This window comes from Gopherus flavomarginatus, chromosome 11 (genome assembly GCF_025201925.1).
Source record: "Gopherus flavomarginatus isolate rGopFla2 chromosome 11, rGopFla2.mat.asm, whole genome shotgun sequence".
NCBI lineage: Eukaryota > Metazoa > Chordata > Testudines > Testudinidae > Gopherus > Gopherus flavomarginatus.
In genome coordinates this window covers 27,897,794-27,915,199 of record NC_066627.1, presented here as the reverse complement: position 1 = coordinate 27,915,199, position 17,406 = coordinate 27,897,794, and the positions used below count along the sequence as shown (strand labels likewise).

At 47.8% G+C, this 17,406-nt stretch overlaps 1 protein-coding gene across 1 annotated transcript in view; it reads right to left on the bottom strand.

Annotated features, from left to right (window-relative positions):
- The window catches only part of SGK2 (serum/glucocorticoid regulated kinase 2), a 30,716-nt gene that overhangs the window by 2,824 nt on the left and 10,486 nt on the right, over nucleotides 1–17,406 (bottom strand). The window contains 11 exon segments of the mRNA XM_050917405.1: nucleotides 566–721; nucleotides 1,055–1,150; nucleotides 4,364–4,450; nucleotides 5,460–5,496; nucleotides 6,240–6,352; nucleotides 7,551–7,682; nucleotides 8,484–8,567; nucleotides 9,179–9,236; nucleotides 10,007–10,056; nucleotides 12,006–12,063; nucleotides 14,405–14,474. Of these exon segments, the coding sequence (XP_050773362.1) occupies nucleotides 566–721; nucleotides 1,055–1,150; nucleotides 4,364–4,450; nucleotides 5,460–5,496; nucleotides 6,240–6,352; nucleotides 7,551–7,682; nucleotides 8,484–8,567; nucleotides 9,179–9,236; nucleotides 10,007–10,056; nucleotides 12,006–12,063; nucleotides 14,405–14,474 (941 nt within the window).

Here is a 17,406-nt window from a genome sequence, read left to right as displayed (position 1 = left end):
ACTGGAGTATCCCCAACACAAAAGACTTCATGAGTTTACTGTATCCTGTTTATGGTACAGGGACACTACATGCTGGCAACCCAGCCCTTCCTCACACCTTTAACCATGACAGCATACAGTCCCCTCTGCAGGTCTTAACATCCTGTGCCCAGTTCTGAGCCACAGCTTCCTGTTGTGTTGCTAACATGGATCTTAACTCCCCCCGCCCCCCCCCCACACACACACATTCCCAAAGCCCCACCTCAAAGTTGTATTTAGATACACCTCTGAAGAGATTGCAATTCACAAGTCACACACAAGCAATATCATGGTGCTTTGAAAAGTAGCCAAGCCAAGCCTTATGGGACACTGCAAGGTAGCTAGGTCCAGGGCTTGAATAATGAACGTTTACCCAGAGGAAGCTTTCTTTCTGCTATGGAGAGATGTCATTTCACTTGACACTGAAGTCTTCCTAAGACTAAGATCAACCAATGTAGAACAGATATGAAAGAGGAGAGGGGCTCAGAGGAGGGGTGGGGTTGACTGTGTATGAAGAGAATAGGTTAGGATGGGAAACACCACGTACAAAGTCCATCTTGGCCCCCAGCCTCCTCTTCTGGTCCTTGTGAAGCAGTCCCTGTAAAATATCACAAGCTGCCATGGTCTTGGTTCCTTGGATCTGGAGTGGCTTGTGTAGAATATTGTCATACATCTGAGACACATCCCGGCTGTAAAAGGGAGGCTGATAGGGAAGAGAGGAGAAAATCAGCTACATAAGACTTGAGATACCATAATGAAGCATGCAAACAATTTCAGAGCTGTGGGAGACAATTCATCAGATTCCATTTCTACAGTGTGCGCGAGGAAGAGAGACAGGCTAAATGCTTTCATCTCAGTAACATTAGGATGACTATTTCAACTAGTACTTTCATTTATGTTGGGATCGTCCATGTCATGGTACCCTATACATGGAACTACTGCTTTAGTGGCCCACAGCCTTCAAAAGGTCATTGCTTTCTTTAAGGAGCATCTCTTTGATCTCCAACAAGCTGCAGTGTGTGATTTTAAGACTCACCAACCCAAACAGCATCTCATAGAGGACAGCTCCCAGACACCACCAGTCTACTGTTCTGTCATAAGGTTGTTTTCTTAGCACTTCTGGGGCCAAGTACTGTGAAGAGTCAGAGAGCTTTGTTTGAGACAAATTACAAAGGCTTCCATGACTACATATTCCAGGTTGCAGTTAATTAATCTCTAAATAAAAGCGTTAGAGAGGTTCGGAGCTGTGATTTCCACCAGCTTTTTTTTTTTTTGTATTTAAAAGTAGAACTTCCCCCTGCCACAGGACTGACTCTAGAGCTAAACTCTTCCTAAAGTTTGAGAAGCTCCCATCTTCCTATACGCAACTTGAGGAAGGGAGTTTTAGCAGAACTCTAACCAGTGGTGTGGCTCTTTGCCCTAGATGCACAGCTATTTCCAAAATCATGAGTGGCTGACTAATAGAGTTCAATCAACTGGGAAGTTGCAGATTTCCCGTCCCTGTATCTAGCATGAAGACACCTGTTATGTCAAGAGGTTCTGGTGACTGCCTCTTTGAGACTGGGTGTGAATGTACCTTTCCATAAACAGACCTGTCAGAATAAGTTAATCAGAAGCCCCCTCATCTAAGATCAAAGTGGTTTGCAAACCTGCCCAGGAGTTTCGACTGAATGGGTGGAGGGGGTTTGCTGAGTAAGGGGGAAGAGGTCGAACACACAGAAACTAAGAAGAGACAGAAGAGAGAGAGGCAGAAGCATAAAACGAAACCCAGGCAGGAGCTGGTGAGGACAGCATGACCCTGGAGAGAGCCAGGGAGAGTTTTTGGGTGTGTTGGCTAACAAGGCTTGGGACTATAACCTAAGGGCTTGGCTACACTTGCGAGTTAGAATGCATTAAAGCAATGCCAGGCGCCCTAGCTCACTCCCCATCCACACTGGCAAGGTATGTGGAGCGCTCTGACTCCAGGGCTAGAGCACTCCTGGTACTCCACCTCGGACAGAAGATTAACACTTGGTGTACCTTGGCTGAAATGCCCGAGCATCAGTGTGAATGAGGTGTTGCATTACTGCACTCTGATCAGCCTCCAGAAACATCCCATAATCCCCTTAAGTCAAGTGGTCACTCTTGTCATTGTTTCAGAATCGATGCAGAAATGTGGATATGCCCGTTTCTGACAGTCTGCTGCTCATCTGCTCCGGGACAAAGCAACCATTACTGTGGAATGCTGTGTGTGAGAGAGAGAGGCAGGGGGTGGGGGGGTCTGCTGCTGTCTGAACTTACAAGACAGCATGCTGACATGCTCTCAGCACCCCAAAAATCCACTCTCTCCCCCCACACATACACACAACACATTCCCTGTCACACTCCACCCCCCCATCTGAAAAACACGTTGCAGCCACTTGCATGCTGGGATAGCTACCACAACACACTGCTCTCTGTGGCTGTTGCAAGAGCTGCTAATGTGGCCATGCCAGTGTACTTGCAGCTGTCAGTGTGGACAGATTGCAGCGCTTTGCCTACTGTGCTCTACGAAGGCTGGAGACACATTTTACCTTGCCACGATTTACACCTGTGCTGGAAATAAAACTTCCTATTCTCCTTGGTAGCATTTTACAGCTATTTTGCAGTGGTGATGTCACAAGATGCAAGGCAGCAGAGAGGGTCACAACCTGCGTCATCAGGAGACGCTAATGACAATGTGATTATTAACTTGGTGTTCTGTGAATTAAGGGGCAGCAGCAAGTAAATATCTGGAACACTGTGCTCATAGCTACAGGAGTAAGTATTACAATCAAGGAGCGTAGCTAGAGAAGGTCCTGGATTCCAGTGTCAAGGCTGTCACCATGACTACTGGAAGTCTTGCCAGGTTCTGCAGGAACACCCATTCCAGAATCAGCAGGATTCCCCCCCGCCAAAAAAGTTGCAACATTTTAAAAGCAAGTTTATTCAATGTACTAATCAGTTTAGTAAAAGCCATCCTGTCACAAGTTAAAATACGGCCTTGTCTACACGCAAAAATTGTAATGCTTTAACTATAATAATGTAGTGAAAACAGTACAGCCCTGTCCCTCCCTCCCCTCCGCTGCCCCCTAGTGTGGATAGTTTTATCAGTGTAAAGCTATACTGGTGTAAGCACCTTTATACTCGTATCAGAGGGGTAGCCGTGTTAGTGTGGATCTGTAAAAGCAGCAAAGAGTCCTGTGGCACCTTGCAGACTAACAGACGTATTGGAGCATGAGCTTTCGTGGGTGAATACCCACTTTGTCAGATGCATGTCATCTTTATATTGCATCCATACTAAAACTGCATCCATACTAAAATATTTATACCAGTACAAAAAAGATCTGTGCGTATACCAGGCCTATCTCCTGTTAATTGAATGCCCTGGTGAATTTCTCCTATTTGCATGTTTAAGTCTTGAAACCTGATACCTGTGGAGCAAAGTTTAAAATGAAAACAGGGTAAGGATATAAGAGTCAGTCAGCAGTTTCTGCAAGGGTAGCATTGGGAAAAAAAAGTCATCATTATTAGGTTTCAGAGAGGACACCGAGTTGACATGAGTAAGCTTTTTAGAGGCAATGGTTCACAGTCCTTTGGTCCAATCTAAACTGGTACTGCTAATGGTCATCAGCAATGGATCCTCCTCAACCCTTCTAAATCTCTTGTCAAGAACAGACATGTTTTCAGCACCAGTCCAGGGAATAGAGACTAGGCCCTCCTCAAACACACTCTATTAAACTCAGGCCTTGTCTTCACTTCTAAAACCACAGGGTAATTAACACATGCAAGCTATCCTGAGGTAAAAACCACAGGGAAGACACTTTAGTGCAGACCTCACCTAGTTTACCTTGTGGTAAAACCAAAGTGCCTTGTCTCCACTGTGTTTTTACCTCAGGATACCTTGGACACACTAGTTGCCCCAAGGTAAAGGCTGTTTTTTAGCAGTTTACCCCTCTCCCACCAGTTGCAGTAGGAATACAAGTGGAGGGGAGGAAGGGGAAAAAATGGGGAATGGCAGTGTTACATTGCTAAAGGGAATAATGCTTTTGTAAAAGGGTATAAGAACTCAGTGGGACCCAAACTAGTCTGACAGCAATGGGGAACAAACAGGACGTTTTAGCTTCCTTGGTTCCTTTCATGCAACATGCCAACATATTCAGCACCATGCATGTCAAAAAAGAGGCTGAGACTGTCTCAGATCTTGGTCCCCGATTTTTCAGCGACGCTGAATACACACAGCTCCAATTGACACCTCTGTGAGGAGCTGAGCACCTGCAGCTCTGATGTGTCAGGCAGTTAGTGCCTAAGTAATTCCCAGTTAACCAGAAAGTTGACCATACTGTACCTCTGGGGTGCCACAAAAAGTAGAGGTCGTTTCCTCTGGCTCCATTCCTTCTTTGCAAAGTCCAAAGTCTGTCAGTACTATGTGTCCCTAAAGAGGAAAGGGATTTCAGCCTAATCAAGCTCTCCCTACTGAGAGTGCATGGATTTCTAGCCCCCTTTGCAGTTTTCATGTGCACCTTTCAGCTTTGCAACTGCTAGGCATTTATACATACAAACAGATTGAACAGGAAATCTGATGGGAGACTTCTCACAAATATATGGTTTAAATGTAGGCTTGTAAGGATATGATTTTTATCAGTAAACGTCAATTTCACTGTACCCACAAAGAGATGTAAAAATATACATTTCTATCCGTAAAAATAAAATGTACACTTTTTTCAGTTTTAGAAAAATGCTGCTTGAGAACTTTTTAGAGTTTAAGGATATTTACCGGTACTTTGTATATTTTGACGTGATACTGACAATCTGCATTTTAAAATAGTTATAAAGCTTTAATTTTTTGAATCTCAATGTCAACTATAATTAAATAATTATCTGATCTCCCCCCAGCGTATGACCCCCGCCATAATTTCCTGCAACTGTGAAAATTAAAAAATTTATGACATTATTTTAAGAAAAAAAAACAACAAAATTCTGCCATGCTTATGTATAAGTATCTATTAAACTGGCCAGACTGACCAGCATAGCCCTGTGATCAGTTGAACAATTAGCCTCTCCATCAGTCCAGGGAATTGCTTGGTTAGTGGAGCTTTACAGTGCTCAAGTTTAGACCTGCCATATGGGATATTTAAAATGCTTTTCCATGGGTTAGTGCTCGGATATAACAAAAATGCTAACATCTGAGCTCTGGGAAACTACTGAGTAGCAGCAGGGAGCATGTGTATGCGGAGTTAATAGAGCTGCTTGCTTTACAAGTCAGTGTTGTGGCTCCCCCTACTGAACTGATGTGGGGTATACCAAGTTATTTGTGGGGGTGGGAGGGGAAAGGGAGGCAGTAATTACTCGTGGTTCCTCTGTCATACCCAAGCTAGCGTGCACAAAAAAGGTTGTGAAGAGAATGCAGGAAGCAGGCGTGTTTGCAAGAGAGCTGAACATACCTGGCAGTCCAGCAGGATGTTTTCAGGTTTTAAGTCCCTAGAAGAAGAGAAAGATGTGATGCTGAACTAGATTTTCCAAAGAGCTCAACACACAACAGCTCCAGTTGAAAAGAATGGGGACTGCAGGGGACTGAGAAATGTTGACAGTCTGGTGTACTGAGGTCTATGAGAACGCCATGGCCATCAGGAACTCTAGAGTTATAGCTCCCGCAGCAGCCGTGAATCAGCACAGCATGTGTATGATATACAAATATTAGTGTTTTTGTAAGGCTAGAGAGGCTGCTAGGCATATGCTATTAGTATCTAGTCGCACAGTGTGGCAGTTACAGCTGCTGTGGGAAACATCTTTAATTTCCTGACCTGAGACTTTGCCTCTCATGCATTGTACTAAACTACCTTCTCCTCCCATTCAAAACAAGCCAAGCTAACTTCGCCCCCTCCTTCCCAAAGCCAAAGCCCCATTCAAGGACTGAAAGAGGGAAATGAAGGGAAGGGGCTCAGGGAGGTGCTACATGAGAAGTTCTGAAACACACAGGAGATCCTGGATCAAGAGCATAGTTCTGAAGCTTAGTTTAGGAGGACAGCACAGCCCTGCCTAGTAGTTCTGCACTTTGTTTTTAGGAGCGCCCCTTGTAACCGTGCAGGCATGTTACAATATCAAGTAGTTTCCTGCCCCTCCTCAATATTTTACACACACTTAGGTGCAGCCAAGGGTGAGCGAGGAACAGGGAAGAGGGAATTACTAGTGCCTGCTATACTCACCAGGGACATGCACCCTACCTGTAGATTATGTTCAAGGAATGCAGGTACCCTACTGCACTGGCTACTTCAGCTGCGTAAAAGCGGGCACGAGGTTCACGGAAACAGCGCTCTCGCTGCAGGTGGAAGAAGAGCTGAGCAGAGAGGAAACAGCCTGTTGGTTACTTGGGAGCAGCCTTCTCTCGTCATCCCATCCTCCTCCCCGCAGTGTTGCTGCCATGTGCAGGGACATTCTGAACAGCCCTTTTCTACCTTCTGTTCACTCCCAGTGAAAGCTAACCCCTCTCCCCAGCACTAACACCTCTTTCCCAAGAAGGAGAGCTTCGGAGGCAGCTGGGCTGCTCATCTCAAGCCTTTGCTTGTTGAGAAAGAAGTCTCCTCCTACAAAGAGGTGAAGCTATTTGAATGCCAGCCACCGAGTGTTCACTGCGGTTTGCAGACAGTAAACTGTGCCAGCCATACTGAATTAGCTAGAGCCAAGCTGCCCCCAACATCACCATTACAGTCAACCTGGTCACAACATAGTCATGCCTGCACCTCACTACAATGTATAGTGTAGACTGGACCTCAAGTGCAGTCTGTAAACAGGCTAATCATCAGAGACAATGTCTGGTAATGACACATCTAAGATCCACTCCCTTCTATGAACTGTAGTTGGGCAGGGAACAGTCAGGTTCAACCAGGCCTCCTGATGGAGTATAGAAAGAGCCTTTGCTGCTTCAATATTTGCTTTCAGTTGAGGTTCAGGAATGGGAGAGCAAGTGGTGCCACAGAGCAGCTTCCATATGCTAAAACAGGATGGACGAGAGGGACTCACACTAGAGTTTTGGCAGCCAGCTATAGTCAGATTTGACCCCCAGTCACTGCCATGCCCCTCCCTCACCACCCTTGCCTCAGATCTTCCTTCACTGATAGGCAGCTCGACCTCTGCTGTGCACCAATAGGAGAAAGCCCACATGTGACAGATTGGAGCTGAAGCCACAAGACAAGCAAAAAAGTTAAGTGAGGGGTGTGTGGGTTATTTTACAATCTAGATCAGAGAGTGCCTATGGGGCCAGGCTACTGCATGTGGAAGATTTTGCCAGATGTTATTTCTAAGGTGCTTGGCACCAGAGTCTCATTCAAAAGGCAGCGTTCCTAAGATAGGTCTCTGACTGGACTGATGAATGCTACAGCAGTGTGTGTCCAGTCTGAACAAGGTCATTTCAGAAACAGGCATGACGCTGCTTTAGCACAAACATCCACAGCTTGGTTCCTGATGGAAGACAAATAGATCCAGGACTGTTAATGTACAGTGGGAGTCTAAAATGACAGCTGTACTCTTGCACTCACCTCTCCTCCATTGACATAGTCTAGCACAAAGTAGAGTTTCTCGGAGGTCTGGAAAGAGTAGTGGAGGCCCACCAGGAAAGGATGTTTCACATTTTTCAGCAGCACGTTGCGTTCCGCCATAATGTGGGTTTGCTGCACAGAACCAGCCAAAGATGTGTTAGTAGGTCAGTTAGTTCCATTCCAGAGTCTGGCAGGCGAGTGGCCACCTAGTGCTGAGAGATCTTCAGATGGAAGGTTCTCAACAAGCTCCCGATATTGTTATTCATTCTGAGGCCAACTGGCCGTTCCTGGTGGTGACTAGGTTTAGTATCCGAAAGGTCAACACCCAGTCCCTCGGAAGGATGCCTTGGAGCATGACTGAGCTAGCAAGCAAAGGCCTGTTGAGCAGGATTCTTCCAGAACCACGTTTGACAATTCCTTCCTCTCCTACCCCCCTGCGGCACATCACAACACACGCATACTCCACACTGTGGTACGCACTAGCAGCCATAGTCTACAGCCTAGGGCCTCCTCCTGGGAACACAAGACACAGTGCCTACAACTGTGAGTACTCATCAGTGAAGTTAATGGGGATACTCAAACTGTAATCACTATGCTTGCTAGTAAGTATTTGCAGGATCAGGCCCAGGGTTTGGTGTGGATGCAGAAATATTGTTAACTGTTATAGTACAGACATAGGGGCTGGGTGGGCAAGGACTGAGCAGTGGCAGAGCTTGTTTGCACCATGCTCAAGCCATTGCTGTTCAGCTTTCCTTTTATCTGCACCACGATCCTCCTGAAAAAGTGAGGATCAGTCGCGGTGCACACGAGTGGTGACTAGAGCAAGCAGCACAGACACACTAGTATGATGCCTTGCTTTTATCATGAAGACAAAGCACCAAGAAGAGAAGTAAAACCCTCCTCCCGTCCCCAGAGGGCTCGTCTGTAACGTACCTCCTTTTTCTTCAGGATGGATTTCTTCTGCAAGACTTTCACAGCATAAGACATCCCATCGGACTTGCGTTTGGCCAGGAGAACCTACAGCAGAAGGGCAAGGTGAGGGGCGTGGGTCTCTGGTGCTCTACATCATTCCAATTTATTTCGTTAGTGTTTCATACCACCTTTGCGACTAGTGCAGGTGACTGCACAAGGGGTCAGGCTATGATTTTAGAGCATGAGAAACCAGCCAGGTGTTTTCTCCTTCCATCCTTTGACAAGGGCACACAGCAAACTAAGCTTCCCCTCAGTTCCCCAGCTACTTTCCCCTCATTCCACCCAGTATCCAGCTAGAGCAGTTTCAAAGCACAGAGGGAGAGAATCCCCTTTCTAGAGGATCACTGTCATCTCACAAAGCAGACATGCCCAGGGACCCTCTCCTAGTTGTGTGAGAATGTGCCAAGATGAGCAGTATTTTAAGTGCTGCTCTTATACCCTCCCTCCTACCACCTGTGGGGTAGTAAGATACCACTCACCTTCTTCCATGCCTCTTTGTTCCCAGGCCCGTTTCAGCACTGGTGACGGGCTACTCAAGGGGGGGTACATGAAGCCCACTCCGCTGCTGCTGGAAACTATTTCAGCAAGGGGAAAGAGGAGACCATACAAGGAGGCCTTCAGAAACCCACGATCTACCCCAAGCTACACTCACTTACTTTTCCAAAGCTTCCTTTCCCAATAACTTTCAAAAAATCAAAGTCCGTTGGCTTGGCACTGTTGGACAAGGAGACAGCGGGTTACCACCCATTCCACGGGCTAAATGTTAAGTAAGGTTTTTTTCAAAAGTACACGAGGAGGGTCAGCCCTGGAAGATGGGTGGAAGACATAATCTTCATTCACTAGATAAGCTTCCTTCCCTCCTCCAGCCACACATGCAGCAATCTGGCAGGTAAAGGTTTTGTATGGTGCAATACAGACACACAAGGGCGGCAGCGGGGTGGAATCCCTAGCCAAGTGTGCCAGTCACCCGAAGAATCTGCTCTCTTGAATATGACAGCGGCAGAGAAAGCCGTTAAATCCTCAAATGCACCTGAAGGTTAGGTGCAAATGAAGCTCTTTGCTTTCTCTCTCTGAAGACTGAGAGGGGCTCTGGCTGATAAAGCAGACAGCAGGGAGATGCAGTAGAATCAAAATAAGGAAGAGTCTCCCTCCCCCACCTAACAGGGAACCAAAGTACCAGGTGGAAGCAGCAAAAGACAAGGGGCTGGGGGGTGGGGGATTAGAGTGTGGGCAGGAGATGAGGATTGTAACCTCGGTCAAAGTGACAAAGCAGAAACCTGAACATGTGACTAGCTACAGCTGAGCCCCCAGAGAGCTGACCTTTGAGATACGCGTTATATGGGAGTCCGCCTGGGCCATTTGCTAGTTATGATTTCTTTGCTCAGATGGAGCAAATCAGATAGCAAACCAATCAGTTTTTTCACTGCAAGGTTCACCTTGTGCACCGGGTTCAATACTCTCCCAGGTAAACGCAGGCTACTTACTTCGGATTAGCAGAAGGGCCAAGGTTGATGTTGTCAGTCGGTGTCAGAGGCTGGAGGGGACACAGACATTAAACAATTAGTCAGCATTTCCCTGAGAAGGAACATGGGATTCCAGTGAAGCGTTTCAAAGCAGACATATTTTCACTTGCTGCAGGAAGTCATGTGTCACAACCCCAAACAGACATGGCCAGCCTATTTTTGAGTCAGAATCTCAGTCAACAGTGGCCCTTAGACTGGAGCAGTTGGCTTTATCCCCACCCCTCGACCCCCCCACCCACACCAGTCCCCAACTCCTCCAAGTTCACCAGTGAGAGTGGAACAAATCTGGCACCTGGCTGGATAAGTCCCTCCAGAAGGAGGGAAGAAGGAGGTCCATTCCTGGACACTGTGCACAGGAAATGAGGGGTAAGGGGGTTCGGGGGGAGGGGAAATCTCATTTCTCTTCCTCACCTAAGCTCTACTCATGTCCTAAAGCAATGACATCAGTCAAATCCCATGCATCCAGGCAGACCCCACACCTGCCTGACTTAGCCCTTCGGAAGGCAACTGCTCTTGTGAGGGAGTGATAGGAGGAGGTTTAGCTGTTGGCATGGTTCGTGTGAGACGAGCACCCTGGGCGTCAGGAAAAGCGACGTGCGGCATTACACTCGCTGGGCCCTCTTTGCACGCGAGTCACACAGGCCGCAGGAACGCATGGGTGATTGCCACCGTCTGCGCTGAGCAATGGACTCGTATGCAAGCATACGTGGGGAGAGCTCCCCGTTTCTGTAGCACTAACAGACCCCATTGCTAGAGAGATTGCAGGGACCCTAGACACCTGCCAAGCACACCCAGGGCTGGAATTCAGAGCCAGGAAATTAATCATCCTACAGCCTGACAACAGCACTAATCCAGCCCATCGCTCAGGCATCACTCAGAACTGAAAGCTTCGCTAAAGCTCTGGAATTTCGCTTTTCTCTGGTGACACGGGGCAGGGCTGGGAGTGGGGGTGGGGAATAGAGCCCATTCTCTTCCTGTCCATCCCTCATACACACAGATCCTTTCCCTCCTCTTCCCCACCTCTAGCCACAGGGGGATTTTCCCTGTCCCTACACTTTACAGGAAACAAGCCCTCTCTGCCAGGCCTTTGTGCTCCATGCACTCCTGCTTCCCACAGTGACTCCTGGTCAGAATCAGAGCAGCTCCCTCCCTCCTCTCCATCCAGCATCACCCATCAGTGACCACAGGGACAAGGCAGTGCTAGAAGGAAGCAATCCCAGAGGCTGCCAAGGCCAACAGGAGGAGTGTACTGGTTTTATAGGGTAGAGTCTGCAAGGACCAAAGCCTGGGGACACCCCCTACCCTGCCAAAACACCCTTTGCAGTGAGAGATTGTCCGGTGGGAAGAGACACACACACACACTCCGAGCATGGGGTGGAGCTAAAGAATCCCCACCTATGGAGGCATGCGATTGACCAGCTGAGCTCCAGGGGAAGTGAAGGGGATCTACAGCCCTGCCAGGGGATCAGCTGGAGGAACAGTCACAGGTAAAGCACAAGGACCCTGATCAGCATGGACGCACTGCAGCCCTGCAGGATTCTTGTGGCAGGAATGAATCAAACATGCAGGTGGGGGGTTAAGAGTGTCCAGCCTGATGCAGTTTTTTGGGCACCGTGTCACAGCTCAAGATCTGCAGTCAACTTGATGGTGATGCCGCCAGTGTGGCTGAAGAATCCTGCAATAACCAGAGCTGGCTCAAGGAGACTGCGAAAGTGGGGTGTCGTGAGTCACCTCCCACCCATGGCAAGACAAAGGTCATCTCTCCCCCATACCTGGAACGGAACGATTCCAAACAAACTGCTCTTTGCCTGCAGAGACTCCCCAACCTCCTCCCTTTTTCTGAGAGGGGAGAGGGATTAAGGCTAAATTTTCCAGCTCACATTTTTCCTACAAATGTCTCCTTCCTCCCTGTTACAATGAACAGTAATGCTGCCTAGGAGCCAGCAAGCCGGAACCTTACCTGGGGGCTGTTATCCGGGTGTTTGGAACGATCCATTAAGAAGGCAACTCTTTCCACACTTGAAATAAAAAGATAAATGATAATACAATGAACCAGCAAAGAGACTGTTCGTCAGCACTTAGCCCCTAGCCTGTCAGGGTTCAGAGCCAGCCTTCAGCACACGGAAAGCAGGCACCCATTAAGGGGACCTGCATGATCTTCCCAGATGAGAATGAATAGAGCAGGAAAAAGGATTTCACCACCCAGTAACTTGGGGCCTCACAGATCATACTGCCAGCACAACGTTTGGAGCCATGAGGCCTGATTCTTCATTGTCCTGCAGCTTGTATAGCTGCTTCCACTGGTGCAGAGGGGGGTACAGAAAGCGCTCTCATTGTGTAGCAGTTAGTGCCCTCACTCTGCACCCATGTAAGTGACAGCACAAGGTGCAGGCCCAAGAAGAATCACGCCCAAGGTATTTAAGTGCCCAGGAGCAGCCACAAGACTATCTAAAACTCAATTGTCAGGCCAAACTTTTCAGGAGTGGCCACTGATTCTGACACTCTGTGTTTGGGTGTTTTACATGTGACGCATCGCACCGCATTTTCCCAGCTGTTAAGCACCTGAAACTTCCACTGGCTTCAGCTGAAAGTCAGGCCCTCTGAGCCTCAGATTGGGTGCTCCTTCCCGCAAAAGGCACCTCCAAAAAAGTGGTCCCTTTTGAAAAGAGGCCTCCCACACTTCTACTGAGCTCAGAGTGCAGATGTTGCTGCTGCAACAGACCCAGCCAGAATTCCAACACAGCCAGTGTCTCGTCAGAGCAACTCTGGTTCAGCCAATTGCTGCAGAGAGAGCTGGCCCTGGGGTAATGTGACCCTTTCACACAGTTACGCTCCACAGCCTCTTAAGAGGGGGCACCTTACTGCCTAAGGCTACATCTACACTACAGGATAAATTCGAATTAGCTTAAACCGATTTTATAAAACAGATACTATTAAGTCGATTGTGCGCGTCCACACTAGGCACATTAATTCGGTGGTGTGCGTCCATGGTCCGAGGCTAGCGTCGATTTCTGGAGCGGTGCACTGTGGGTAGCTACTGTAAAATAATGAGGCCAATAACGTCGATTTGCGTCCACACTAAGCCTAATCCGATATAGTAATATCGATTTTAGCGTTACTCCTCTCGTTTTGTAGGAGTACAGAAATCGATTTAAAGAGCCCTTTAAATCGATATAAAGAGCAGTGTAGTGTGGACGGGTGCAGCGTTAAATCGATTTAACGCTGTTAAAATCGGTTTAACAGTGTAGTGTAGACCAGGCCTAACAAAAACTGCGACCATCTAGTGCAGCGGCCCAGGTGAGGACTCTTCTCAGCCCACCGTATAGAAGTTCAAGCAGGTGCTGAGAATAGCGGAGATGCTACGCACCCCACGCTTTCAGTCTCGTGATGTGCTGGGGCTCAATCCCCCTCTCCAGATCCAGATGGTCCTTTTGGCTCTGCAGGGAAGCCAAGATAATGCAAGCTGGGTTGGACCACCCGGCTTTTCCCAGTTTTGATGCTGTTTCCCAAGCCAGCGTAGACCAGGTCCACATGCCTGACACAGTTTTACAGACTTTACTAGCCCAGGTAGCAAAGCAGGCCTGGACCTGGAGGAGCTCTGGGCTGCAGGAGCCAAACCAGCGTTAGCAGGGGCACCTTTTAGGAAAGAGCCGTACTCAGTGGTGGTTCCGAGCCACCAGCTCCAAATGCCACTTTGGATCAACAGGCGCAGGAAAGAACCAAAAAAGAGAGACTTTGTAGCTTGGCCCTCTCTAGTTCCCGGGAGCTGGTTTTCTGTGGTTGGGGGTCATCTAGATGAAAACAAAGGGAGCCAGCCCCAGCCCCACTTCCCTTTCTAAGCCCTCATCCCTCACCTTTAGCTAAGGTTAAATAATATCAAAACCAAGCTCCTCCCCTCCACCCCCCCAAAAGCTTCACATATTGTCTTGGAGGAAGCTCTGCAGACATATGGGTGGGCCCATCCATCTCTGGAGCATTATCCAGGCCCATGAAAACCCCCACCCCTCTGCACCCCTTGTAACCAGCCAGCCAAACCGCACACTGAACACCCCCAGGTCTCCCCACACACACTCACACACCCAGTGTGATCTCTCACAGCAAGATGTTCTCCCTCTGCAAGAAACACGGGCCACCTGGACTCCCAGCAGGTAGAGACAGCCCCTTCTCCAAAGCAGAATCAGTGCCATGGCGGGGGACGTTCCCTGGCTGTGCCTGTTTGTGCTGGAGGCAGCTCCCAGAGCCCTGCCCACAATTCTGGCCCGTGCCAGTCCACTCTGCTCACCAATTATTGTCTAGAGCAGAGGTTAGCAGGCTGCGTTTTAAAGAGCTAGTATCCCATTGAGAGGCTTTTATACTCACTAGGAGCACAGCCTGGAGCCCGAGGCCTTGATGGTCTGTTCTATCCTCTCACACCTGTGCTTTATAAGATCTGCGGGAAAGAAAAGTTAGAAGCTGATTAGCTGGTGGTGAGAGCACAAGAACACAGAGGTCTGTTTGTTCCTAACTGACCTTGCCCTGCTCTTCAACCTCCTTCCCCCCTCTACCCACACACCAGAGTAGCCAGGCATTTATAGGGGCCAGGACAGCTTCCTCCACCTCCATCAGGGACCTTTCCTCAGTTTACAAGCCAACCAATGAATGCTGATAGCTGGGGACCCCCCAGAGGTCTGGTTTGCATAAGCCTCCCCCACAAATCACCTCTCAGAAAAATTCCCTGGGTCTTAGTCTCCCAGCAGGGAAAAAAAATCACAAGACAGATGTGTTTACACGGGCATACATCATACTTGGCTCTAGCATCCCCTCTTTCATTCAGGGCTCTCCTAGCACTTCAAAGCATGAATCAGGCCTCACACCATCCTCAAGCAAGCCTTGTTATTCCACACACCCAGTCATGGCACTGAAGTGACTTGCACAACAACATACAGCAAGCCAGGGTTAGTCAGGATTAAACCCTAAGGGGGCCAGATTTTGTTGTCCTGCATCTTGTGTCGTCAGTAGCACCATCACAAAGCACGTGTCAAATGTTGCCTTTCTGATTCGGTGGCATTTTACCGTCACTTTGCAATAAGTGCAAGACAATGGAAGAGTTGGGCCCAGAAATCCTGTCTCCTGGTCCCCCATCCTACAGGATCCAAAAATGGGAGCATTTTTGAACATACATATGCGTACACATACACACAAACACACATATACATACACATACCCAAGGTATAAAAACATGGCAGGTTTCAAAGAGGAATGATTTTTTTGGTTAGCTAATAAATATTTTCACAAAAATTCTGGGCCTTCAACCCTCACCCCTGCTTTGCCACAGAAAATAGTGAGGGTGGAGAAGAAAAGAAAAGAAAATCAAAAAACTTTTTAATTTAAAAAGAATCTTTAAAAAAAACAAAACAGAAGATTCCTTTTTTTAAAGAAAAAGAAAAGGAGAAGGTGTTTCTATGAAAAATAGTGTTTCATTCAAAAGGTGTTGAACAGCTGTACTACAGGACAAACTCAGCAGCACGGCCTGCAGATGTACAAGCCCTCCTAAGCTGGGAGTTCCTTTCGCTCGGGTAATATGTTTGGAGATAAACATGAACAAATGACACTTTGCAGAAGATGTTTCCATATTGGCCTAAACACCAGGCTGGGAATTTGGCAGGGGAGCCAAATCCCTGAACAGACAGGCGTAGTTGTGAGCTGAATAGTTGTTAACGAGGCACAGTCTGCTGGTCTGGGACCCAAGATTTAGATTCGGTGATGCGATAACAGACTTTACAAGCTCCTACTATAGATTTGGGGCAGGGGAAGTGGAATGAACCTTTATGTAGTCATTTCCCTGCAGCATTATGAGCCCAGTAAGATAGCAGCATTGTGCGGTTGCATGAGAACGAGAAAGCGATGCTAGGGGTGCCTCCTGTTGCAGTGACGGCTGCATGAACATCTTCCCAGGTGCCCAAGGACCATACTCCCTTTGCATACAGATCCCCCCCAACATAAGTACACTGGACTGTAACATTTACCTGAACTTTTCTCTCCCCTGATAAGCTAAGAGAAGTTTGTTCAATTCCACTACCAATAAAAGCTTGCATTAGAGTTTGCTTGCCCTCCCTTGAGGTTACCGGGATATCAGAGGGCTGTATTTTATGATGACACGGACCAGGCTGCTCACTGAAAGGGAGCCACATAAACCGGCCAGATATCACTGTCAAAATGGAGAGCAATATGAAGAGTAAACCAGTTTTGCAAGGGATAACATGGCGACCACTGGCTTTGAGAGCACACTGGCAGCCCCTGAATAGCAGAACACCATAACCCAAGCCACAGGGACTAGTGGAATGAGAGGCAGCTCAAGTAGCAGCCATCCTTAAAGGGCAGGGAGGAATTATAAGGATGCAATAGTCTTTCATCTCTGGGGCCTATGGACTTGCCTATGCGGTAACTGGAACTGAAATAGTTGATTGTAGTTGTCTGATGCTAGTCTGTGCATGGATGCTCTTACTGTGAAATAAAAGACCCCTATTCTGATATAACTTAAGCCAGTAAGAAAAAAAATCAATTAAAGTTATCAGAATAGCGTTACCTTACTCTGCAGTAAGAGCATCTATGCAGACTAGTATCAAAACCAAAGAAGTTTGCACAAGTGGTTCAGGTATTTCTGTTCCGGTGGCTACTGCAGACAAGCCACAGCAGCCACCTTTTGAAGACAGCTCAGCACATTAAGTATGGAGCTTTCCTGAAAATCTGGCCCATGAGCCTGCTTCTCCTCTCATTCACATCAGTTTCACACCCATGTAAGCTCATTGATTTTACTGCTGATTTGCACTGATGTAACTGAGAGCTAGGTTCAAATTCCAGACTCCAGTCATAATGGAGAAGGAAGCAGTAGCTCCGAGCTTAACCCCTAGAAGGCAGAATAGAGGGTCTCTCCAGGTCATTAAGGGTAAAGGGTTCTCAGGATAAATTTTTTGGTGGCCTAAGAGTGCGACCACCAACTCTTGCTGGTGGATGCTCTCACACTTTAGGAAAATTAGCTTTAAGAAAAACAAATAAATATGCATATATACACATCCAAATCATTGTAATTTATTTATTGCTAGCTAGTTAAGTCTGCTGTAAAAAGTGATATTAACAAATATAAAAGTATCACTTTTCACAGCAGACTTACTCAGCCCTGGCAAGCCTGGGGACAAATTGGATGGGAGGGGGGTCGGGGCAGGCAGTAGGGGCCAGAGGCAATGGACTTGAGGGGGCAAAGGAGATAGTGGGGTGCCAGAGTCTGAAGTCCTGTAGCCAGAGCCCAAAGTCCCACGGCTAGGAGACAGGGATGGAGCCTGAAGCCAGGGAGCTGGAGCCTGCCACCCCACCACTCTAGGGGT